At 41.3% G+C, this 27,198-nt stretch overlaps 1 protein-coding gene across 3 annotated transcripts in view; it reads right to left on the bottom strand.

The window, feature by feature from the left end:
* The window catches only part of LOC124776827 (ribonuclease P protein subunit p30), an 84,575-nt gene that overhangs the window by 12,331 nt on the left and 45,046 nt on the right, over positions 1–27,198 (bottom strand). For 2 of the 3 annotated variants that reach the window (XR_007015657.1, XM_047251985.1), the window contains exons 5-7: positions 26,845–27,051; positions 4,432–4,499; positions 1,582–1,661 (exon numbers count right to left, since the gene is read on the bottom strand). Coding sequence is in view for 2 of the 3 variants with exons in the window: in XM_047251985.1 (XP_047107941.1) it covers positions 1,582–1,661; positions 4,432–4,499; positions 26,845–27,051 (355 nt within the window). In the remaining variant the exon portion in view is untranslated. The remainder of the gene's footprint in view (positions 1–1,581; positions 1,662–4,431; positions 4,500–26,844; positions 27,052–27,198) is intronic. The other variant, XM_047251986.1, reaches the window with a different exon arrangement.

Genomic DNA, 27,198 nt, shown 5'->3' with positions numbered 1-27,198 from the left:
AGAAGAGACACTGAGTATAGTAATGCATTAGAAAATAGTAACAAAGAAAAACAGTACTGGGTTACAGGATGAAAGAAAAACCTTCAGGCAGAATCAAACAATGGAAAATCCAGCACTGAATGTAAACACTATTATGAAAAGGATAGTTGCTACTGACCACATAGCAGAGATACTGAGTTGCAGATAGGTACTTTTTCGTCAGAAATACATAACACACACACACACACACACACACACACACACACACACACACACACACACACACACACGGCCGCAGTCACTGGCTGCTGAAGCCAAACAGTGAGCAGCAGCGCATGATGGGAGAAGCAACTGAGTGGTGGGGATAGGGAGGCTGGGATGGGGAGGGGGAGGGATAGCAGGATAGGGGCAAGGGATGGTAAAGTGCGGCTTGTGGGATAGTACAGGGACGAGGTGGAGAGAGGGTAGGGCAGCAAGGTGCAATCAGGAGGTTAATATGAGGGGCATGAGGGGGGGGGGGGGGGAGTAATGGAAAAGGAGAGAAGTAAAAAGACTGAGTGTGTTGGTGGGATAGAGGATTGTGTAGTGCTGGAATGTGAATAGAGAAGGTTCTTGACGAGTAAGGACAATTACTAGCAAATATATATAGGAAGGTCGTATCGTACCATCTTCCTACAGATAAGGCTTACCAGCCAATGATCTTCTTCAGTGCGAATGCACTCACATTGTTCAAACTGTTACGAGAATCGGTAGATTGACTACCACAAGTAATGAGTATAGTGGGCAGTGGCACTACAATGTAGTGTGTGGACAGTAATTTGGAAATGTGGGTCTCGTGGGGAGCGTGCTGGAGATAAATCCCTGTAGTTGCATTATCCTCTGTGTCCATGTTTGGCTGTCGGACAGAGCATCTGCCATGCAAGCAGGAGATTCCGGGTTCGAGTCCTGGTTGGGGCACACATTTTCAACTGTCCCCGTCGATATTTATCAATGCCAGTAAGCAGCTAATGGTCTGTATTTCATTGTAATTTCATGACTAACAAAGGTTGAGGCCAGGAGGGTTATGGGAACATAGTATATTAATTTTAAGGGCTCCCCTGAAGATACTTCCCAAGGGAGTAGGAGAAACTGATCAACAGAAAGTTATTTACTTCAGTCTTAAATTCCAATACATTATGCACAAGACATTTGAGTATCTTACTCCTGCGTATCAAACATGTTATGGTGCCCAGTATCTACCTTACGTCAAATTTTTGTGATTAATTTTAATAGTGCTCTATAGGTGGCATCAAAAGACTTTATGTCTCATGAATTTCCATTTACACAAGATAACTTTTTTGGACACTAGTTTCTGAAAGTAGGTAAGGAAATACTGGTTACTTAATAAGGTTGGTTTTTGCACCTTTCAAGAAGCACATTTGTAGAATGAAAACCTACATTCTGTACCTAATCAAAGAAGTTGTTGCAGTTGCAAAAAGCTAACACTGTCATGAAAATTCAACAGCATCCAAAAGTTTGTCAGTAAGTGCTCCTAGGGAAAACATGCATACTTGGAAGTAAACTCTAAATTAGTTTAGAACAAAACACTATAATTACTGGTACCTGCATGTGTAAGTAAGGCTCTGCATGTAGAGCTAACTGCTTTCTTTGTCTGTTCCTCACTCAGTCCAAAAATTAACCCTCTGAGTCAGTATTAAGGCAAAATATTAAACAAAAAATAAACTAAAAAAATTTCATATTTTAATTTTTGAGGTCATGAGATGCAGATGTGCATCTAGAAAAGTATGATAAAATGCTAAGCCTCAGACACTGCACTTCAGTTAAAAAAAAAAAAAAAAAAACACACACACACACAGACACACACACACACACAGGAGAAAGAGAGAGAGAATGTGCCTATGTACCAGCTCGTCAGTGCTAATGAAGAACTTAATACAAATGTTCAGCGCTGTATAATTCTTTTCTACATGTCTCTCTGCTAATTTTCTATTTTGTGAGCAGTGATCTATCATCATACACATGATTATATGCTATTGTAGAGAACTGGTTGTCTTTCACTTTATTTCAGTTTCTTTTAACATAAAGAAGATACCTGTTTAAAATAATACTATTTTCACACTCACATAAACTCATTACAGTACAGATATATAACTCAAGCATTTGAAAGAAATATATGTTAATTAACAAAATGGAAAGAAACAGTAACGATAAGTTAAACAATATAGCCACCTAAAAAGTCTATGGTATTTTCTGTATCCGGAGAAAAATTTTCACTCAGTGCAACTGAAAAAACATTTTCAAAACAAATTTTTAGAAAATACTATTTTCAGTAACTTATAAGTATACATCTCAGTGTTAAAGAAACATAATAAACAGCGCAATGACAGGGAGGTAATCAACCACAGCTTGCTGATGCTAAAAGTACTTAGAGGCCCGCCACAAGACTTCTTACCAGTAGGTTCGATAAATACACGGGTATTATGTAAATATTCTGTGAACTAAAATGGAAATCCCTGGAAAGAAGATATTCTTTTTGCAAAATACTATTGAGAAACTATAGAGAATCAGCGTTTATGACAGAATGGTTCTCCCATCACCAATGTTTATCTCACATAAGGACCACGAAGAAGAATAAGAGAAATCAAACATTGTACAGAAGTTTACAGGCAATCATTTATGCCCCTCACTCCACTTGTGAGTGGAACAGAAAAGGGAACAACCAGCAGTGGTACAAGATATCCTTGCCATACACCATATGGTGGCTTACAGAATATGTATGTAGATCTACACTGATCAGCTGGTACGTCTGCCTTCGGCACATACAACAGCAGCGATGTGTTGTGGCATGGAGGCAATGAGGCCTTGGTAGGTCACTGGAGGGAATTGGCACAGCATCTACATACACAAGTCACCTAATTACTGTAAGTTCCAGGTAGGGGGGCGATGAGCTTTGACACCACATTCAATCACATCCCAGATGTATTTGATGGGGTTCAGATCTGGTGGGCTGGAGGAGAGCACATCAAGTGCAACTTGCCGCTGTGTTCTCGAACCACTCCATCACACTCGTGGCCTTGTGATACGGTGCATTAACTTGTTGAAAAATACCACTGCTATTGGGAAACACGATCGTCTTGAAGGGATGTAAGTCATCTGCAAGCAGTGTATGATACTCCTTGGCTGTCATGGTGCCTTGCATGAGCTCCATTGGACCTATGGATGCCCACATGAATGTTCCCCAGAGCATAATGGAGCTGCTGCCAGCTAGTCTCTGGGCCGCAGTGGCAGGTGTAAAGCAGTTGTTCCCCTGCAAGACTCATGCCTTCCCATCAGCATCTCTACTCTGCATATCAGACTATGCAATGCTCTGCCGCTGTGTCAATGGTCACATGCTCATTTCAGTTGTAGTTGCCGATGTCACGGTGTTAAGGATGGTACATGCACGGGTCATCCGCTGTGGAGGCCCATCGTTAGGAGTGATCGGTGCACTGTGTGTTCGGACACTTTTTGTACTCTGCTCACCATTAAAGCCCGATTTTAGTTTTGCCACAGTTCACCACCTGTCCTGTTTTACCAGTCTGCTCAGTCAACAATGTCCGACACCTGTAATGAAGGGTGGCTGCCCAACCCCATGATGTACGGATGTGGTTTCACCACGTACTGAAGACACTCCCCACAGCACTCCTTGAACACCTGAAAAGTTGTGCAGTTTCTGAAACGTTTGTGCTAAACCTCTTGGCCATCACAATCCGTCCGTGGGCTAACTCAGATATATCGCACACCTTCTCCTTTCTACACACAGACAGTACGCTAACTGATATTAAATGCACTGTGCATTTGTCTGACTAGCAGTCCTTCCTTCCCACGTGATGCTGCTGTTGTCTGGATGGGTTTATATCGATTGCAGGTCGGGAGTCATAATGTTCTGGCTGATCAGTATATATTCTGTGGACAATAAGTGTCATTTTGTAACAGGACATCATTAAATAGCAATCTACATTATTCCATTTGATAGTAAGGAGTAGTGAGTTTAGAGAAGTCTGACTAAGACACACTAGTGACAGCTGTTCTCTTTACCAACAGTGTCCTATGATCACGGGTCATAGCTTGTTGATACCAAACAACTTACTTTTTTACAGTTATCATAACCACCCATAAACATAAACCTCTTTAGTTGTAATGAAGAGACGTAGCATCTATCCTTCATCACTTTCTTAATTTTCAGTTGATGGAAATGATTCCCAGTTTTTCAGAGTTCTGTAGATTCTGTTAAATATACATGCACACGCACACACCTGCCCACACAGATATATGTTAATACAAACAGAAATATAAATTATATAATAAAAATAACAAAACAAGATACCCCATTCCATGCTAGAACTGAGCTATGAATTACAAAAACTTAATGCTACGTATACTGGACTTTTAAAAAGAAATGCAAAAGGATACAAGTTCACTATATCATATGGCCCTCTAATATATTTTGATTCTCGTGCGCCACTTGAAATTATGACATTCTGAAATAAAAGAAAATAATTGTAAGTACAGCTTTCATACCAACTTTGAAAACTAGATTCCACCATAGTCTCCATTTTATATGTTAATAAGATAAACTGCTCTTAACTGCTACACAATTAGCAGAGTACTTAATAATATCTACTTTGCCCTTCTTGTTTTTATTTTAAGAGTATAGAGGAACTCTGAGAGTAAAAGGATTACATATGGCTCAATCATAAAACAGTAATTTGTACAGCAGCATTCAGTGACATAATATAATGTAAATGCAGCTGATAAATTACTATTCCTAGTACTTGTGCTAGAATATAAACTACACCATTAAACTGTTAATTACCACAAGCTGACTTTTCAATAATCACTCAACATGAATAGATGTTTCCAGTTATTTGTCATACATGAACAGATCAATATACACTTTAATTCACTGAAAATAAAATATTTTAATTTCTAATTGTATTCTTCATTTAACACAAAAACTGAAAGAAAAAAATATACCTACCATGTAAAGTGGCTAATAATTAGAAACAGTTCATTTAAAAAACCAAAATGGATTAAGCAACATGACTTGGATTGCAATTGTTTTTAAGGAGCAATCTGTCTTTGGTGAATAGGAAAATCTTTTGCAGCCAAGATAGCTCTGTGTTTTATTTTAATTCAAAATGAGTGGTTTCAACAGAATCATGCAGAGTTTTTCCTGTGACATGCTTGCGTCACAAATGGGCCTTCTATGGTGCACCTCCACTCCTGGGCATGCAATTGGTGCAATGCATATTTTATATGTTCTTTTTATATGTTTGACAAGCCAACATGATGTCATTTCCTATGAGTGGGAAGTGTTCTCATTGTAACGGTGACATAAATGCATGTTGATAAGAATTTTCCGAAGATGCAATGATAGCAGCAAGATTTTGATGAACCAATCATGGTGAAATAAAATAAAATACCAAGTGATCTTGGCCACAGAAAATTTTCCTATTCAACATGAGTTAGTGTTTCCATTTTTACAAACTCATTTCATATGAATGGTGGGTTGTTTTTTCTGATTATACCACTACTGAGAGAACATTAAACCCTACACTGCAACTGCTCAGCAGCCAAAACTAGTAGTCTCCCAGATACCTTCCTCAACCTTTTACATACTGAGTAATCTGTAATTAAACTTTCAGTTTTTACATCCTAAGGCCACTTGATAACTCTGAGGTATCAGAAAATATTTCCGGAAAATTAAATATCTTTAATCCATTGTAAAAGACTTAAAACATTAACAATATAATGCGTGCAACTCAAAATTAATTTATTTATTTTGTTTACATCTCTCTGACCAATGACGTTTTATTCTGGGGAAAAAAATTTCAAGCTTGTGAGGGGTTGTTACTTTTGGAGTGAAGAAATATCAGAGTGAGCATCCAAATTTAATGTTTATAATCAGTAAATCAGCTTATTCCTTCCCTATTTCACTCACTAGGAAAAGAAATGTGGTATGGTTCAGCCAGTGTACTAATATTCTCTTTCTACCAATCTTATTTTTTTACTGGAGGGAACTGGCAATTATGTGTTCAAAAACTTTTTTTGTGATAAGTTATTCTCTGAATTGTAAGAGTTCTTTATATGGCACATGGCATCTCTCTTATAATGCCTCCTGAGGCTTGACTGGCACACTCTACAATGGACACCCACCAACTACACAAACCAGTCACAAAATCTACAGCCCTTCTCTGTGAAATACCAAAAACTACCACCAGTAATCCAATTGGCAGTTGGCAGTCCATCACACTCTCTAAACACTTTGAGATCAACACCATCGGTTTGGAATGCTAAGTGTTGTTTTGCATACATTACAGTGATTTTCATAACTTTGGGATAGTGTCCATTTAATATTGTTGTTATTAATATGCTTTAGTCAGCTTTCATTCATTTCTGTCTTCTTCAATCTAAAACTTACAGTCAGTGAATATTTATGGGGTGTTCACATTTTTGTGTTTACATCTGCCAGCTGTCCAATCATTGTGTGTGTTTCGATACATCCATATTTTCCTGATAGCATTTGTATAAGATAGTTCTTAAAAATCACATTATTTAGTTTCCATTCATTTCATGTATCCTGCAATCTTAAACTTGCGCTCACAGAATATCTGTCTGGTGTGTATCGATCGCACACTTTTACTTGGCCCCCGACCAGAGGATGCTGACAGTGGAAGCTTTGGATCGGCTCGTAGCACATTGGCTGCTGAGGCAAGCAGTGCCTTCTTCTCCCAGAGCAGCCAGTGTGCAGTTTATAAAGGAAACAATAATGTAACAGGTTAATACGTTAAGGGACACAAAAGTAGACTGCGAGTTGCTAGAAGGATCAGGTACAAGGTACAGCCTCTTTGCTCATTTTGGCAAATAATATTAACAATCAATACGCACAACAGCACACATGGATCAAGACTATATTCATAATGGCTACTTATTGTTCTAGTGCACAATACCACTACATAGCTAATGTTGTAATGACTATAAACACTCAAGAGGAGCCCAAAGTCAGCCTAATTCCGCCGATCACAGAGAGGCCAAGTTCAAGTGTGGAGTTAGTGCAGTGTCATGTTTACATCTGCCCATCTGGAAGTTACCTATGCAACTGATCAGAAGGTAAGTATTCACTAGTTCTTATTTTATTGCATTTCAAGTGTGTGTTAGCGTTTTCTGGTAGCATCACATGTGATAAATGTGGATGTTGTTGTAGGATAGTGACTATGGGAGAAACATTTTGGCACTTCACTGGAGCTGTTGTACAAGGGAGACCAGTAAAGTATCAGATGGGGCTCTCCCACAGAGGTGTAGATTATGCAGTTGAGACAAGAGAATCATGGAACACTGAAGAAAGATTTGTGTCCTTCGGGCAGACTGAATTAATTTAAATTTTTTATTGAACTAATTGGTACAAATCCTTAGTATTCCTCAAAGTAGCACCCTTGTGTTTCAACAAAACACATATAACTTGATTCCCACTGCATGTATGCCTTCTGGGACTCACTTCCCATGATCCTCCTTACAAACGCCATCACAACATTTTGGACATCATCTACGGAGCTGAATCGGTGTCACCTGAGGTCCTTCTTGAGCCAGGGAGAGAGGAAGAAGTCTGCCGTTGACAGATCTGGATTGTATGTAGGGGTTAGCAATGTGGCAACCCTGTGCTTGGCTAGGTATTCCAACAACTTCCAACAAGCGGCAATGTCTGGCCGCACTCGGAGGATGCACTTGCACAACCTTTCAAGCACTTCCACGTAAAATTTAGCATTCACAGTTTGTCCAAAAGGCACAACCTTCCACTGAACCACACCACGAAGGGTCAAAAAAGCAAATGAGCACAGTTTTGACCCTTGACTTGCTCATGTTGGCTTGCTTCGGACTTGGGGAACTGGTGGTGTGCCACTCAGCGCTCTGGCGTTTGGTCTCCAGGTCGTACACAAAACACCAGGACTCGTCACCGGTAATTACATTGTGAAGAAAATTTAGGCTTTCTTGGACACAGTTCAGAATTTCCTAGCAAATTTGCACATGATTCAGTTTTTGTTCATCACTTAGGATTTTTGGCACAAACTTAGAGCACACCTTTTGCATGGCCAAATCCTCTGTAACAAATTTTTCGGATGATACCGTACAACATCCCCAAATCATCAACCGTCAGACAAATGTTTAAGTGCCAGTCGGGGTGCAGGAGTGCCTTCACTTTGGCCACATTTTCATCAATCCCTGACGCTGATGACCAGCACGCCGGTCATCTTCGATGAGCTCTCTCCCCTTCCGGAACAGCTTGTGCCACTCTAACACTGCTGACCGTCTCAGGGTAGCATCCCCATAAGTGTCCTTAATTATTCTGAGGGTCTCAGTTGCGGTTTTCCCCAAGTTTCATGCAGAATTCGACGGCATAGCTCTGCTCGAAATTTTTCTCTATCTTGAAATGTGACTGCACTACTGAACGAAGGATCACAAAAATTGACGTGCTCTCTCTTTGCTTCCCTGCAGGCGACTGGAAAAAATATCGGTCTCTCCGGAAGGCTCAACACTATCACATACAAGCAGTCCAACCCTCTCCGTTGCTCCATTCGTGCTACAGAAATTCAGCCCTACTACTTAGTGATCACACCCTGTAGATATGGTGTTATTGTGGATTAGATAGGATGAAGAGGGAAAGAGACAATGGGAACTGGAAAAACATAACAGGTAATAAGCAAAAGGAGAAAGCAACAGAAATAACATTTGAGGTTCTGGTTACAAATCAGTTTCACTTATTACCTGAAATAGGAGAGGAGCCTCAAACAGTTTTTGAGCAAAGTAGAGTACCACTGGCACTTAGCAACAAGTTTAAGGTTACGTCGGTACAAAATTCAAGTAGAAAGAAAAAGAGTCCTGCTGCTAGCAGCTGTCATGGAAGAGGTGCAGGCCAAATGCTACTGTTAAGCTAGGTGTAGACTACCAGGTCACAAGCATCATGAAACCTAGTGCCAAATTTAGCCAGGTGACAGAACATACGGTGTTTTGTGTAGAGATTTTGATGAAGTGGAAAATTCTGAAGTGTCTTTCTAAACACCATGTAACCACAGGGATAGAAAAGTTAAATATCTGGGATTATAGACTAGTGTCAGTTTTGTGTAGTGTGAACATGGAAAAAGGAGGAGTTGCAACATATGTAAAAGTTGGACACAACCTCAAAAAACATTGAAACAAGCAGCTGTGGTGTAGATCAGCAACTACAAGAATGCACTTTTGAGTTGTTATTGCAGAACATTTCTTGTGTACTTGTAACAGTCTATAGATACCGTCTAGGAAACTTCCAGCTTTTTATGTTAATGACTTCCACTTAACATTTAACAAGCAGAATTGGTAGTTTTTGCACACGATACTAGTGTTGTAATAAAATCCCTTAAAGAGAAAAAACAAAAGAAGAGATTGCAAATGATGTTTTCCATAGAATTAGCAAGTGGTTCTCAGAAAATGGACTCTCCCTAAATTTTGGAAAAAACACATTGTATTCAGTTCTGTACAACAATTACAGTCATACCAATAATTGGGGTAGCATATGAGCAGGAGTCAGTAAATGGGGTAGAATGCTCCAAGTTTTTAGATGCATAAACTGACAAAAACTTGAAGTGAAAGGAGCATATTACTGTGCTTCTCAAACAATTAAGTTCAGCCACTTTTGCCCTTTGTATAATCACTAATCTTGGAAACAAATGAATTAACCTCCTGTATGATGTATGTGAGAGTTTGATGTATGTGTGAGTTGCGTTTGCATGAGTGTGTATGTGTGTGTTTGTCGCCTAATTTTGACAAGGCCTTATTGGCCGAAAACTATATTTGAGACAGTCGTTTTGTTGTGCCTAAATGCGACTCAGCATTTCCGCTATATGGTGAGTAGCAACTCTCCTTTTCAAAATACTGTTACATTCCATCCTGGATTTTCCATTGCTTGAATTAACCTCCTGACATATTTTGCATCCTTCCACTCAACAATATCTTACGTAATAATTTTCTGGGTTAACTCATCACTTAGAAAGAAAGTATTGATCATACAAAAGTGAGCAGTAATAGAAATATGTAATGTTCACCCACAAACATTATAAAGGTACCTCTTCAAGGAGAGAGGCTTTAAACTGCACTATCACAATACCTATATTTACTAATGAAATTCCTCATAAATAATCTATCACAATTTGAGGAGAACAGTGATATCCATACCTACAACACTAAAGGAAGAAACGACATTTATTACCCTTTGTTAAAGCTGTCAGCAGCTCAGAAGGAATCAATATACAGCAATAAAAATTTTTGGTCACTTGCCCAGTACCATAAAATGTCTGACAGGTAGCAAAGCAAGTACACATATCCTGTAAACTGGCTGCTCCACTTCATAACTATGAGAACTCCAGATACATTATTGAGCTACCTATCACACAAGAAAAAACAGTTAGTAGTTTGTGGAGATCTCAATACACATTTCTGAAAAGATTCTTACTGAATCAGTATTTGGTCATTTCAATCTTCCAACTTGTATGCAGCAAGATAGCAGGATCCTAACTGGTAACACTTTTTAAAGGCAGTGCTCAGGCTAAAACAATTAATGTGTACCAAGTACAAGAGGCCCTAAACATCATATGTACAATAATACTAGGACAAAGCATGGATGACTACTACACATTGTGCCAACAAACTTATGATATATGGGAGAGTAAGTGGATACATACGTATCATGGGAGCTGAAGTTGGGAGGTGAACAACTGTGCCAGGTGAAGCTTAAGACTGTACAGCAAATGTACGCCAAAGCCCTCAAGTAGGGTCAAAATATACTGCTCTGTGTCACAAACATTTCATTTATAAAAAGAGAATGTATGTACGCTTTTATAAAACATGAAGAAGTAACAAAATCTAATGTAAAACTTACAACAATATGGAAAGGACAGATTGTTACTCTTTACACAAAGCAGACGTCCAGTCACATGCAGGCAATCTGAAAAAGTATGCTAGAACTGTTCAGCTTTCAGACAATGTCCATCACCAGAAAGAGAAAACACACACATGCGCGCGCGCGCGCGCGTGCACGCACACGCACACGCACACGCACACACACACACACACACACACACACACACACACACACACACACACACACACACACACACACACACACACAGCCACAGTCATCCCCCCAGTGCTAAGGCCTGACTGCAACTCCATCTCATGTGAACAGCAATGAAGGTGTTTAGGAAGATGGGTTATGGAAGAGGTGTGTGGCAGGGGAGGGGAAGGATAGCAAGAAAGGGGTGGGAGAAGATGCTAGTGCTGTCTGTGGGAGTATGCAGGGACATGGTGGGGACAGGATAGGGCTGTTAGGTGCAGCACAGGGAAGCTGTGCTGCCAGAGGAGGGGGATTTTTTGTTTTGCTTTGTTTTAGTGTGCAAAAACAACTAAGGTTATATGCACCCATGTCAGAACACTAAGAGAAAAAAGGAGTTAAAAGCAACTGCACCTTAAGCCCAACTGACAAAAGGAAAGACAGCTAAAAAGAAGGACTTCCCCTCAGAAAAAGGTCCATAAAATACGCTTTAGAGACAATGGATGTCCTGAACTAAGCATTAAATGTCCTTTGCCATATTGCTACGATGAATAAAAAGTAAAACATGGTCAACAGCCCACGCGTCATTCATTAAAACAGCCGACAACTGAGACACAAACATAAATTAGAATGTAAGTGGTTAAAAAAAGGGCATTCAGTCAGGAAATGGCAAGCTGCCAAAGGTTGATGACAATGAGAAAGAGTGGTGGGGGATCACCACTTACCAAATAGCAATGGCTAAAATGACAGTAGCCAATATGCAACTTAGCTAAAATAATTTACTCGCAGCGAGAGGGCCAAGAGGAGGTCGGCCAAGCTGCTGGGAGAGGTTCAATTCCTCGGAGCTCATTTCCATGAAGGGAACACCAGTGGTGCTACCAAAGTGACAGATGGCAACATGGAAGATAATCGGAAGGAATGGAAGAACTAGGAGACTGAGGTAGGAGGACTGCAGCCTTGGCAGTAGTGCCAGCGGCCTTGTTTCCCATCAGACCGATGTGATGAGGGACCACATAAACATTACAGTGGCTCCATCAAGAGTGAGCAAGTGGAAGCTTTCTTGGGCCCATTGCATTGCGGGATGGACGGTGTACAGCATACAGATGCTCTGAAGAGCACTGAGAGAGTCGAAGCAAATTACACAATCTGAAAGCCTGTGTCACCTGAGAGACGGTGAAGAGCTCCGCTGTAAATACTGAGCAGTGATCCAGAAACCGATACTGAAATGACAAAGGCACACCCGACACCACGGTCAGTCTAAGAACCAGCAATGTACCCAAAGGTACTATCGCGAATTCCTGTGCAAAAGTTGAGAGACATATGGTGATAGAGCGAGTCTGTAGTAGTGTTCTTAGGAAGTGAATGAAGTCTAAGATGAACACGGGCCACTGCATGAAACCAAGTTGGTGAAGGGCTCATACCCATCAAGTAAGTGGCAGGTAGTGTCAAGTTAACCCTTTCACAGGAGCATTTTTTGTAGCAACTCAGTGAAGATAACTTTTTTGCTATCCTATTAGAATTGTGAACAACTTACTATGTTAATTTTTTGATAATTTTATTTTTGTGATTTAGGGTAAAAAACTATGGTAGTACATATATCACCACAGCACCTTTGTGAGGTATTAAAACTGTGGTCGTAAATGGATTTCCACTTCCCTTTTGTGACTTTTTATGTGTTGCCATTATATTACACATAAAAAAATTAATGAACAGTGTTTTCTGTTTTTATTTTATGTTTTCTTTTACTTTATTTTAAAAATATTTGTTACCAATATTAAAGTTTACTTACCAAAATGTGAAAACAATCCTAGAAACTTTATCAAACAAAGGTATGAGCTGATACAGATAACAATGGATGTATATGGCAGAAGCGAAGCAATGTACTCTGACAACAGAAGTGATCGCATGACAAACAGAAATTGATTGATTAATTGTTGTAGCAGTTTTCACACACCTGGTGCAGTGTACTACCAACAGACGTCAGGTGTTGACAGAGGTGTTAAGATGTATTCCCAAAAGCTTTGGGACATACCTAAGTTGGTTGTTTAAGTGCTTCCCAAGGACCACAAATGAGAGATTCCAGAAGCTACTTTGGCGGTAATCATAGTATACTTCCCAAGCCCCTCCCAGAAACTACTTTGGTGGTAACCATACTTCCCAATAACCATTAAAATACCGTTGTTTGGTGAGATATATGCTTTCCACAGTCCTAAAGGCTATATTTCACAATAAACAGAAACTACAGCTGGTGCAGTGGACTGCCATTAAATGCCAGTAGTGTACAGAAGTGCTAACACAAATTCCCATAAATGCTGTACAGAAATACATATAGTGGGAAATATATCCCCTACAGCTCATGAATGGGTTACGCTGCCAGAGCAATAGCCAAAAGTGAACCAGAAGGTAACAGAGAAGAGGTATGTGCCCCATACTGGTGGTCAAAGGAGTTGTTGAAGAAGGAGGCAAGGGTGGATGGCCAGGCATGGCAGACAAATGGCATGCGTTTCCACTGAGGAAAACATCACATCGGTATGACAATGGTAGTTTGGCAGCTTCTGCATACAGACTCTCAACCAGGCTACTGTAAAAATCACCAGTGGCTGAACAGATGCCATAATGGTGGATTGTATTTAGATGGCATAAGATGGACAGATGTCTAGATGGGTAAACGAAACACCCATAGTCTAGTTTCAATCACACAAGGGATTGGTACTGTTAGGCGTCGCTCATACTAAGGTGACATAAGATAAATGATATGTAATAAGAAATATATTGTGACAATACATTGCTAGGAAGGTTTCCTGACAGCGGGCGATAAATCGGTGTGACATGGGCAATAAAAATGTGGTGTGAACACAAGTCTCATTACTTCAGTTACATATAAGAGCTCAAGTGAGGAAGACATTGTTGTGGCTTATCGGCTCAGGCATAGGATGAGAAAAAGGAAATACTGGGCACATCCCTACAATCTTACAAATGTGCACCACTGCTCAGCTCTTGTTTCTTGAGAGCTGTCACAACATGAATCAAAATTCAGCGAGTTTTATGGAATGAATCCTGAAAACTTCAATTTTCTGAAGTGCCTAGTGTCACAAACCCTTGAAAAGAAAAAAGATACACACTTCAGGAAGGCTATTTCTCCAGATGAAAAACTTCTGATTACTATAAGGTAAACAGAAATAAATGTAAACAGTAGTATTAATGAAATCGAGAAGTTTTATTTTTATAGTGGTTAATAATATTTTACAAATTGTACCAATTAGTTTCACTTTCTTGCGGCACTGGAGTAATTGGATTGAGTCCCGAAGTCAATGCAATATTGCTCATGTCAGACTGAGTTTGTGAGATGTCATGATGGGATGATGAACGCAAAGTAGACGGACTGAAACCAGCTGAAACACTGGATTCCACATTCTATTCTTTGTCTTCTTCCAACAACTTATGTAAAAAGATACGTTGTTTTTATTTTGAAAATCATCCTCTGATGCATGCTAAGGTTATTCAGATCAGGTAAAAGAGAAAGTAGGAAATGCTGATCAGCATCTTCGTCACTTATTAGCAGATTTTTTCATTTTCATCCAATCTATAAAAGCGTTGTCGACTTGGTCTTTTACCTTTCGTTTTTCGTGTGTTTCACTTGAGCTTTTACAAGAGGGTTTTTCAAGTAATTGGGCGGAAGAAGCTTTGTCAGGCATTTTCTCTTCAACAAATGTGTCGCTTTTATCGTTTTGAGTAATACTGGACTCCTCTACTCCTGTATGTTCAACACGAAGATTGCTGGACGTATTTCCTCCTTTCAAATACGGTTGCAGAAAAGCTCAATGCTCAGTCAAATAATAAGTTTTCTTTGAATTCTGGTTAGCACCAGACTTTGGTGGTCTCAGCGAATGCACATATGCTGTTCTGATATTCTTCCATTGCTCTCGACAGTTCTTTTCTGAGACAAGATTTTAAAAAGTAGACATCAACAGGATTTATTTAAAAATTTTGTTTGATAAAATGAAAACACAGTGAGACTTATGCAACAATTTATTATTTAAAACCCTCAATTTAGTTAACATATATTTTATAGCTCTAATTTTGTTTTAATTGTAGTGTCAAACTTGTTGGAAACAAAGAAAAAAATTTTTGTAACTTTTTCTGGTATCTAGCTAATGGAAGCAGTTTTCAGGACCTTTCCTTGCAATGTTACAGAGGTAAATCAAATGTCAGTTACATTGTTCATTTGACTTGTGCTGCTATATGGTCTCACAATTGCTGATATGCCACAACCAATGGAGGAAACTTGGAGGCAAATATCAAAACATTATTATGAGTTATAGAATTTACCAAACTGTATTGGTTCTCTCGATGGCAAACATTTCTGCATTCAATGTTCCCCAAATACTGGGTCCACAGATTATAATTATAAAGGATTCTTTTCAACAATTCTAATGGCTTTGTCTGACGCAGATGGAATGTTCACCGCGACAGAGGTTGGAGACTATGGACAGAATAGTGACGGTGCTGTGTTCCACAAATCAACATTTGGAGAATTACTGCACAGTAATAAATTGAGAAAACCCGAAGCAACTCCCTTGCCGGGTGGGGCAAATGATAATCCTTTTCTGTTCTACTTTGTGGCAGATGAATCATTCCCTCTCTAGCATTATATAATGTGGCCCTTTCCAAAAAGAGTTTTAAATGATGCGAGAAGAATATTCAACTTTCAACTATTGAGAGGCAGAAAAAGTGTGGAATTCAGGTTTGGAATGCTAACCTCAAAATTTCGTCTATTTGACCAACCAATTTATACCAACAGAAGTAATGCTGTGCAGACTATTAAGGCAGCATGTGTGGTTCATAATTTTATACGCAGACGAGAAGGCCAATCGTATGTTCCACAACAATTTAATAAGTGTTCTGTGATACCAGCATTACCAGATAAAAGTGCATTCAGTCAAAGCAATAATTTGAATGAAGCAAATCGCTTATGAAATAAACTAGGTGAATACTTTCTGAAACCAACTGGTGGAATCCCTACACAATGGAGATGTGCAGGTTTACAAGACCAAGCCATTTAGTACAACAAATTCTATATATACCTGTAAACAGTTCAAATTAAAATTAAAAAATATGAAAATATAAAATAAAACAGTTGGGCATACTTTATTATTTGTTAATTTAAAATAATGTTAAGTTCTTAAATTTATCATGTTAATGAAAATTTAATTTGAAGCAACATTTTTGTAAATGAATTATAATTAATCTTTGAAATATAATTGAATTACTTATTTCATGTGAGGATTTCAAAATATTTACAATATGAGTTAATAATATTACAATTTGATTACTTATTTGTCTTTTACGTAATAAATAAATAAATCATGCACTTACCTTCTTTTATTTCTGATGAAATTTCCCTCCATGTGGCACTCATCATATCTGTCTTACTGTATGTGGCAATGGAATAATTCCAGATGCACTAACAAGCTTTCACTAAATTAATGAAATGAAGTACAGATTGTCTTCTCTTCTTCCCATCACGTTAACAGCTCGAAATATCGTACACTACTAATTGCCGTAGAGACCGGCAAGCGGCACTGGGAGAGACATGTCACTTACGATATGTCGCACAATTGCGCCGCTGTGAACCTTTTCTATCGCCACCCTTTAGATTTCAAGTATCTGTCCATTCGGGTGACGTATTGTAGGTCGCTTTGATATATCGCTTATCTTATATCACCTTAGTATGAACGGTGCCTTACAGCATAAAGTAAAGAGCTGGCATGCCAGTCAGAAATGGCAGAATAGAGAAGGCTGTGAGAGGAAGTCAGCCAATTGCACGCTGACCGGATCTCCCTCTAAGATGACAACGTGACGGCAGCAGCCCCTAGGTGAAGAGGACATAAGTGCACGCATGACTGGTTGCAGCCCAGTTCAGGAGTAGCTTCAAGACTAGTGACTTGTACAGCAGCGGCAGGACTGTTTATACTGCAAAACATTGCTTATTTTGCATGTTGCCCTTTGCTTGCGACACATCTGTGTAACAAAAAGTTAAGTATTGGAACTGCTCCTTTTGTAATAAAACTCATTAATACGATTTGCTTGAATTGTTGTCTAGTGATCGGAGAAAACAAGTTTCCTAGACACCTCATATTTGAGGACTAGACAGGATTTAACATTTGGCGATGAGATGTCGACAGATCCCATAGCAGCAACCCAGTGTCTTACAGTGTTTTTGCTAATCAGTGTTTTCAGGTAGGCATTGCAGAAATTTTCTTTACTTTTGTGGTTATTTTTATTGCTTGCATTTTCTGTTTATTGCATTTGTCTATTCCAAGATGAACAGCCCACCTCACCCACCACTGCTCAAGCACTGCCTTTTCGCCAGTCCCGTGAACAAGAAGAGGAATGGCTCGAGTAGTTGCAACAATATGAAGCCCATGTAATTGCTCACAACGTACCAGGTACTGTGAAACTACATTACTTTTTGTCCACGGTAGGAAGTGCAGTATTTTGCCTCATTCAGAAATTATTCCCTAACACCATTCCACGTGAACTTTCCTATGATCACATTGTAGATTCGCTGACTAACTATTATGAACAACAAGTGTATGTGGTGGCAGCTAGGACCAATTCTTTTGTTGAAAGAAAAAGCCAGAACAAACTTATCGTGAATGGGTAACAGATTTGCAGGGTATGGCAAGGAAATGCAAATCCAAATGCCCTTTTGGTGCTTTATATTCAGATATTATGCTGCATGATGTGATCATGGACAATGTACCTGATGTCAGACTTAGAGAAAAGATTTTGAAACAATCAGATTTATCATTTCAGCACATAGTGCAAATTCTAGATCAGTATGATTCAGGTGCTACAGGCACCGATAAATATGAGTGACCACCAATTTGTCGGGTTGAGTTGGACCTTGCTTAAAACTGGCCCAATAGGCAGCAACAGCCCGACTCACCACACCACGTCAACAGTGGTGAACAGAATTAAGTTGTGCCCTCAGTGCTATTCATGGCACGAACACCGAGACTGCCCATCCCAACAAGCGCAGTGTTACACTTGTGGTAAGAAGGGTCACGTATAATCCAGTTGTTTTCAACAGAACTAACACAAGAATTCTGCCCACTCACAAAAATCTAGTCACGGGACCCATGTAATCAATGCAGCGTATTCAAAGCCTGCTGCAGGCATTAGCAAAACTAGCAAGTGAACAGTTTCTTCAGTGATACGCCAGTCTAACAAATTTTTTGTTCAATATGATGGAAGGAAACATTCCACGTGGGAAAAATTATATATAAAAACAAAGATGAGGTGACTTACTGAACAAAAGCGCTGGCAGGTCGATAGACACACAAACAAACACAAACATACACACAAAATTCAAGCTTTCGCAACAAACTGTTGCCTCATCAGGAAAGAGGGAAGGAGAGGGGAAGACGAAAGGAAGTGGGTTTTAAGGGAGAGGGTAAGGAGTCATTCCAATCCCGGGAGCGGAAAGACTTACCTTAGGGGGAAAAAAGGACAGGTATACACTCGCACACACGCACATATCCATCCACACATACAGACACAAGCAGACATATTTTTTGTTCATTTGCATATTGGTGAAAAACGTATGATATTTAAACCGGACATGGGTGCCCCTGTTACATTGCTGAATTGTAACACATATGAACTGTTAGGCTCCCCATGCCCATCTAAAACTAGCACGCACCTGACAGCTTATAATGGACAAGACATTCCCGTTCTCGGAAAATGTACTTTGCATGCCATGTATGGCTCGCATATACAAACTGTGACTTTCACTGTGCTACAATCATGCGATTGTGCGAACATCTTCGGCCTTGATTTGTTTGGATTTAACATTCAGGACAATGTGTTGTCAGTGACTGCATTCAAAGCTAAAGACAGTGTAGCTAACTTGCTGAAACAATTCCCTGAACTCTTTTCTGATGGTTTAGGCACACATATCACTATAAAAGACAATGCTCAGTTGAAATTTTGCTGGGCCACAACTGTTCCCATTGCATTACGGAACAAAGTTGCTGCTGAACTTAAAGAATTGCAAGATAGCGGGGCTATTGCACCTATACAAGCTAGTCAATGGGCAAGTCCACTGGTTTTATTCCCCAAATATTCAGGTCACATTCGCCTTTGTGTTGACTTTACGTCTACAGTCAACCCACATACTGTGATTGATCCTTAACCACTGCCACGCCCAAAGTATCTCATGGAAAGATTAGACGCTGGTCTCTACTATTCAAAAACTGATTGTGTGGCGCATATCTTCAGGTACCACAAGATGAAGAATCTCATAGCGTATGTGTTGTGAACAATCATATTGGCTTGTCTGAATATTTGTTTTTGCCTTTTGGCAGTACTTTCACAGCCGTCATTTTTCAATGGTATTTAGAACAGCTGACTCCTCAAGTACCAAACTGATCCAACTATTTTGAGGGTATTGCCATAACAGGTCTTACAGCTGAAGAACACATTGCAAATTTGCATGCTTTGTTTCATGTGTTATCTGATGAAAGGCTAAAGTGCAGACTGGACAAGTGCGATTTTTTTAAACCCGAATTGCACTATCTTGGTCAGGCTATAAATAATCAAGGTGTACATCCTCTTCAGTCAATTTGTTAGCCATATGTGACCTCCCAGTTCCTTGCAATGTCATAGAATTGCTGTCAGTCTTGGGCAAAATGAACTATTATATTTGGTTCATACCAAATGCTACACAGATCACTGCTCCATTGCATTGCTTGCGTCCCAAGAATGTTCCCTTTGTTTGGACAGATGAGTGCAAAGAAACTTTTTAAAAACTTAAAGATGCATTGCTCAGTGATTGATGCTTGGTTCACTTTGATCCTGACAAACTAGTTGTGCTGCAAGTTGACACTTCCTCACATGGAATTGGTGCAGTGGTTTCGCAGATTTGGCGATAAAGACAGGCCTACTGCTTTCACACGAAATGTGTGTCCAAAGCTCTGTGCAGTTATTCACAAATAGAGAAAGAGGCATTGGCTATTGTGTATGGTGCCACCAAATTCCACCACTATTTGTATGAGAGAAAATTCTACAGTAATGGATAACAAGCCATTGCAGTCCCTGTTTCATCCAACGAAGCCATTTCCTGTATGAACTGCCCAAAAATTGCAAAGAAGGGCTTTGTTATAGTTTCAATAACAGTACGAGATTGTGTATCGTCTGACAGCTCAACATAGTAATGCAGACACACTTTCTTGTCTTCCAACTGGCCCTGATACAGACTTTGACGCTTCTGTTGTATCTTGTTGTCACATCGATGCTCACGATTCTGAAATGCTTCAATCCTTTCCTCTGAACTATAGGAAAATTGTACAGGCCACAGAAGCTGATTCAGATTTGAACATTTTGCTAAAACACCTTCACACAGCTTGGCCTCGCTCATTACATAGCATAAAGAACTCTGTAATGCGTCACTATTTTGCACATTGACATAGCCTCGCTATATAGCAAGGTGAGATTCTAGTTCAAAATGACAGTGGACAGTCACACGTGTTGATCCCCAAAGTTTTGCAGAAATAAGTGTTGCAGTTACTTCACCACGGACACTGAAAGGATTGCTTGTGCAAAACAGTTAGCACGTTGACACTGTATTTGGTAGGGTATGGACACCCAAATAAAACAGATGATATCACAGTGTCACGCTTGGCCCAAGTCGCAATCACCGTGGCAACGTGTGCACATAGGCTTTGCGGGATCTGTTTGAAACACTCGTTGGTTAATTTGTGGTAGACTCTTACAGCAAGTTTCCTTTTGCTGTGTCAGTGAGCCCGACAACGTCACATAGCACAAATCAGGCATTGTTCTTTATTTTTTGCCTCGAAGGTCTGTGTGAAGACATAGTGTTGGACAATGGCCTTCAGTTCACGTCAAATGAATTTAAAACATTTTGTGAACGCAGAGGCATACAGCATCTAACTAGTGCACTGTTCCATCCACAGTCAACCCAAAGTAGAACATTTTGTGAGAACCTTCATGCAGGAGATGGCCAAACTTCACACCACACACACCAGTGATCAAGCACTGCAACTGTTTCTCACCTCCTATCGTTCGCATCCAGGAGATGGACCATCGGTGGCACAATTGCTTCACGGCCGCCGCCATCAGACACTGTTCCACCTTCCTCAGCAACCAGTGCCGAAGGAAGGCCGCAAGTATCATTTTGCGTCACATGATATTGTGTTTTACATGGTTTTTAGCGGCAGCAGATGGTGAGCAAGAGGCAAAATCCTTCATTGACTTGGCGCATGCATGTATCTCATTTCAGGCCCAGACGGATTGCAGTGCCACCATCACAATCAAATTTGCCACTGTCATGTGCACGGTGATCCTTCTGTGTCTCTTCCACAAGATTCACGGATACTGAGGACAGCACAGCCACAGCAGCTGCTAGAGGGTGGCAGCACGACACCGCAGGATGACGCCATGGAGACGGAGCCTTCATCTCCTCCACCTCCTCTCGTCCTACTGATGGAGCTGGACCCGCCCACGCCACAGCACCAAAACCTTCTACATCTTGTTATAAGCCTCAGGAGGTGGACACGTACCCTTCTGGATGTTTTCCAGAGGCTGTTTCCACCAGAGCGAAGGCCAGATGGTGGAGTACGACTGGAAGTCTGACGTCCCCTGCAGCCACAGCTTCCAGTCCATTACGGCATCCACGCTCCTGCCTCCCCTCCTGTTGTCATGCTCTTTATATGATGATGATCTGTCACTGTGGGGGGGTTACGGCATAAAGTCGAGCATCAGCACACCAGTACACCAGCCAGGAACGACAGAACAGAGAAGGCTGTGAGAAGAAGTCAGCCAATCGCACGCTGATCGGACCTCCCTCCAGGATGACAGTGTGACAGCAACGCCCCTAGGTGAAGAGGAGATAAGCGCCACATCCGACTGGTTGCGGCCCCATTCAAGAGCAGCTTCAAGACTAGTGACTTGTATAGCAGCAACTTAGGATTGTTTATACTGAAGAATATTGCTTATTTTGCATGTCGCCCTTTTCATGCGACATATGTGTAAAGCAAAGTCAAATATGGTAATTGCTCATTTTGTAATAAAACTCATTAATATGATTTGCTTGAATTGTTGACTAGCGATCCGAGAAAGCGGGTTTCCTAGACACCTCATATTTGAAAGCTATCAAGCTTAGAAAGCTACCAATTGTGTTTACATGTAGGTGGGGTAGGGGTCAGAAAATAGGTGGGGCAGGGGTCAGCAAATTGACAGTACACAAGTTATGGTTGCTCGAGCACGTGTCAGAGAGAACAAACCACTTGAGATGATGGGCAAGCTGGGCAGTGCATAAAGATAGGTCCAAATGGGAATAGGAGTCCGAAAGGAATGTGGTTGCTTGTCTTAAGGCAGATGGGGTGAAGTTGGTTGAGAAGGTCGGCCAAGAGGATTACCTCTGTGACAGATTCTGGGAGAGTGCCAAAGGGGATGGTGTGCATGGAAGTCTGTCCTGGTGACACTGAATGATGGAAGGATGTAGGTGGTACAAAGAGAAAAGGTGAAGAGAGGAAGGAAAATATGGACTGCAACAGCTTGCAGCCGGGTGTTCAGTGAGATGGTTTAACTATGAACATAATTCTGGATGAGCAGCATGACTTCCACATGAGATGGAATGCCATCCTTGGGGTGGGGAATGGGGTGGGGGGGATGGTCAAATTGTATCAGAAAGAAACGCGAGATGTCAAAGTGGTCATGAGGATGCAATTTAGTTTCCTGGAGGCAGAGATCAAGTGGATGCTATTATTCCAAGAGCAGCCGTAATTCCTCCTTGTTGGATCTAAGGCTGTGAATGTGTCATTGGGGGTGGGGGGTGGGGAGTCATGATGGGGAAAGGGGAGGGGGGAAAAATGAAGGGGTGTCACCTCAGTAGTTGCCAAGTGCCAACTTTTAAAGACTCTCTGCTACATGGCGCAGAGGCTGGAGGAACCTACTCCATGGGATCTACAGAGGCATCTATGTTCTCTCGGCTGGTCTGTAGATTCTACATGTGCACCAGCAACATGGAGGTCGGCTGGATGAGGGTATCACATAGCGACATTGCTGAAGATGATATCCAAGTTGACAAAGGAGAAGACCATTTGCCTTTGTTGGATTTCTTGGAGTCTTTGCAGTTGTCAGATGAAGATTCAGAATTTTTTTGGCTGGAGGGGCATAAAACGCGTTCGTGTGAGTATTCTTTCCATCCCGTCAGACCTGCTGGATGCGTAGCAGATGACTTTGCTGTGTGAGGTGAAAATTTGGTGGCTTATTGCACAGCTGGAGGAGAAGGAGATGGTGATGCTACCAGGACACTGGGCAATTTTACAAGTGTGGTGGTGAATTTAAGGTCGCAAGTCTGCGTGGCCATGTCCTTTGTGGAGTGAGTTTGTAGCAAGAATGGTACTGTAAGTGTCACGTGGTAAAACGCATGGCTTCCAACTAGCCATCAAATTGCGAATGATAGGGTAACCCATTTTTCCTTCACCTGGATCTCCTGGATGGCCTGCACATCGAGATACATTGAACATATTTGGAAGGATGATACACTGTCATTTTGTAATTGATACAGTGGGGAGAAGAATGCAGGCATCGTCCTTGTGAGCATCCCTTCCAAAGTAACACTTTTGGCCAGGTTTCAACAGAACATTTGAGAATGGCTGTAGTGGTGACACTGGTAGCAGTGCATTGGGTTCGGAAAGTATGGTCTGCTTTGATCCTTGATGGAAGCACTACTCCATCAAACATGAGAAAAAGAGTGCATGTGAGCAATAAGGATGCATTAACCTCTTTATCACTCAATGGACTGCAGTGATGCCCTGATCAGAAAGGTAAGTTTCGATTTCTGCCATGGTCACACCATTGAGCAGCCTAGTGTAAATAACATCATGTGAAGAATTCAGCATTTGATGGGCCTCGACATGAAAGGATAGCCGTGGAGAAGCGAAGTTGCAAGCAGTTGTTGTGCTGGAGAATCACAATTAGTCTTCAAAAGCAAAGTGTCATTGCATAAATGAGAGCAGAATTTCACAGGGCAATTGCATCAATACCTTTCTGAATAATAAGTGGATTAACTGCAGCGAAGCCGCACGGGATTAGCCGAGCGGTCTAAGGCGCTGCAGTCATGGACTGTGCGGCTGGTCCCGGCGGAGGTTCGAGTCCTCCCTCAGGCATGTGTGTGTGTGTGTGTGTGTGTGTGTGTGTGTGTGTGTGTGTGTTTGTCCTTAGGACAATTTAGGTTAAGTAGTGTGTAAGCTTAGGGACTGATGACCTTAGCAGTTAAGTCCTATAAGATTTCACACACATTTGAACATTTTTGAACTGTAGTGAAGGACTGACCGTCTTCAGTATGTGAAACCACGAGGAACCAAGGTGCAGCTGGGAGGGGGTTTTTGAATCATTAGTCTCATTCCATTTATGTTTAGTAGATGTAGACTGAGAAGAAGGTGATTGGCTCATTGCGAGAAAATCCCCCATGATTGCCAGTATCTCCAATGACATACTCCTTCTAACTGCCCCCCCCCCCTTCCCCTTCAGAGGGGGGCTCACCTGTCTTAGGTTATTGTCACACCTCCCAAACTCCTGATAAAGGGACCAATTGGCAATCTGGGAAGGTAACAGCTCAGCAGTCACCTCTCCCTGGGCCTGGCCTGTACCAGGGATACATGTGAACCCTACCTGTCGACCCGGGCTGGGAATTACGTGTTACCCAGTCACCTGTTCTGTATCAGACATGTGAGCAGGCCTTCAGGAGCACACAAAGAGGAAAAAATGGAACCTCAAATGCCGAAATAGAGGAAAGACAGGAGAAGGGGAATGAGGAAAGGGAAATAAAAAGGTACAAAAAAACAGTGGAGGGACTGTTCCAGTGTCAGGCCCCAAGGGAGGGGAAAGGGTAGCAGAAGGGTAGACATGCAGCACGGAAGGGAAAAGTGGTGAAAAGGCTGGAGGCCCATGATGCCAAGCGCGAATTCACCAAAGCATGGTGAGCCCCCTTGTGAGAGGAGACGGAGAGAACAGAGGGGAGAAAGTGGGGGGAGAGGACTGCATACATGCATCAGCAGGCTATAAGGCGTGTGTAGTACTGGAATGGAAGCAGGGATGGGGATATCCCAAACCTACAAGCTCCTTCTTGGTCCCCAAAATTAACTATATCCTCACATACAATTACTTATCCTTTGAAGGCATCACTTACAAACAAATACTTGGTATAGCAATGGGCACCTGCATGGCACCATACTACGCAAACGTGTTCATATGCCATCTAGAGGAATCCTTCATAGCCACCCAGAATCCCAAATCTCTTATCTCATTCAGATTAACTTATGGCATCTTTTATGATCTGGAATGAGGATGAGGGCACCATGCCTACATTCCTCCAGAACCTCAATACCTTCCCTCCCATTCACTTCACCTGGTCCTCCTTAGTCCAACAAACCACCTTCCTAGGTGTCAACCTCCACCTCAAGGATGGTACATCAGCACCTCAGTCCACATCAAACCTAATACCACTAACAACACCTATACTTTGACATTTACCACCCATTCCAAACCAAGTGTCCACAAACAGATCTCTGGTGCCTTGTCTCTGCAGCCACCTACCAACCCCCAACCCTCACACGCCAACTGTCTGATCGCAATGGAGCACTCTTCTTGTGACTCAGAAACACCCAAGACTGGAACAACTGAATCACATTCCTTGCCAGGGTTTCAACTACTTCTAACATGTCCTGAAATGAGAAAAATCCTCCTGACCCCTCAAGCAGTGGTATTCTGCCATCCATCCAACCCACACAATGTCCTTGTCTGTTCCTACTACAACCCTGCTTCCAATGCCTTGCCTCATGGCTCGTATCCCTGCATTAGACAGAGTATGCAAGACATATACCACTGTCTTCCCATGGCCATCCAATCCAGTCCCGTCACAGGCATCTCCTATACAGTCAAAAGTGGGCCATCTATGAAAGCAGCCATGGATCTACAAAATTGGCTGTAACCCCTGTGCCAAGACTACTAGTAAGCTGTCTGTCTGCATGAATGGACTTTATCAAATTGTGGCTGAGAGACAAGGTGGGGTCACCCAGCTGCTGACCACGCTGCTTCAGTCTGATGACTGCTTCACTACCTGTGTCACCAAGGTTGCTTTTCAGAACAACACACATGGTAACTCTCGCTACAACATATCCTTCATTCCTGTAACCCAACTGACCTCAACCTGCTCTACTCCTTGTCATCCACCTGCCTATCCTCTTCCCTACTCCCCCTCCAGTATTACACGCGCCTTATATCCCGTCAATGTGAATACATAGTCCTTATACCTCCCCCCCCCCCCCCCCCCCCAACTCTACAGCAAAACATTCTGATACCCACCCAGCAGCCCTATCCTGTCCTCACTACATTCCTACATGCTCCTGTAGGCCATCCTCTCCCTCTTACCCTGCCCCACCACTATTTACCCCAGGTAGATTGCTACTCACCATACATGCAGTTGCAGTCAGGCCTTAGTGTTCAGAGACAACTGTACCTTGTGTGTGTGTTGGTTTTGTCTGTGTGAATGTGTGTGTGTTCTCTCTTATCCAAAAGCTCAACAGTTCTAACATGCTTTTTACTGTGCCTGTCTGTGACACAATGCCTCCTCTATGTTGTGAACAGCAGTCTGTCCTTTCCATATTGTTGTTATTCCTTCCTGGACTTTCCACTATTTAATAAATAAGACTTACCTTAGACTTCCCAAATGTGTGGTACATATGTGCCATATATATAGTGTTTCTTCTGGCTGTTGAATCAAGAATGGCAGGTGCATACATTATTTCAAAGAAAGTTCCTCTTTCCACTGCTAGGTTATACATTTTCCGGTTAATTCGTATAGAAGTTCGGCTTTCACAATCTAGAGATATAATATCAATATCCAGATTACTGCAGGCACTCTGAAATGTTTTAGATATTTTCAGTTAAGTCAACTAATAAGATTAATTTTGATATTTAATTCATTCACACACTACTTTCTATGGCAATGAATGATATAAGCACAATTCAAAAAATTGCCTCCAAAATTATTTACGGATGAATGAGTT

The sequence above is a fragment of the Schistocerca piceifrons genome, chromosome 2 (assembly GCF_021461385.2).
Source record: "Schistocerca piceifrons isolate TAMUIC-IGC-003096 chromosome 2, iqSchPice1.1, whole genome shotgun sequence".
NCBI lineage: Eukaryota > Metazoa > Arthropoda > Insecta > Orthoptera > Acrididae > Schistocerca > Schistocerca piceifrons.
Note: the sequence above shows the minus strand (reverse complement) of the source record. Positions and strands in the feature narration are given on the sequence as shown.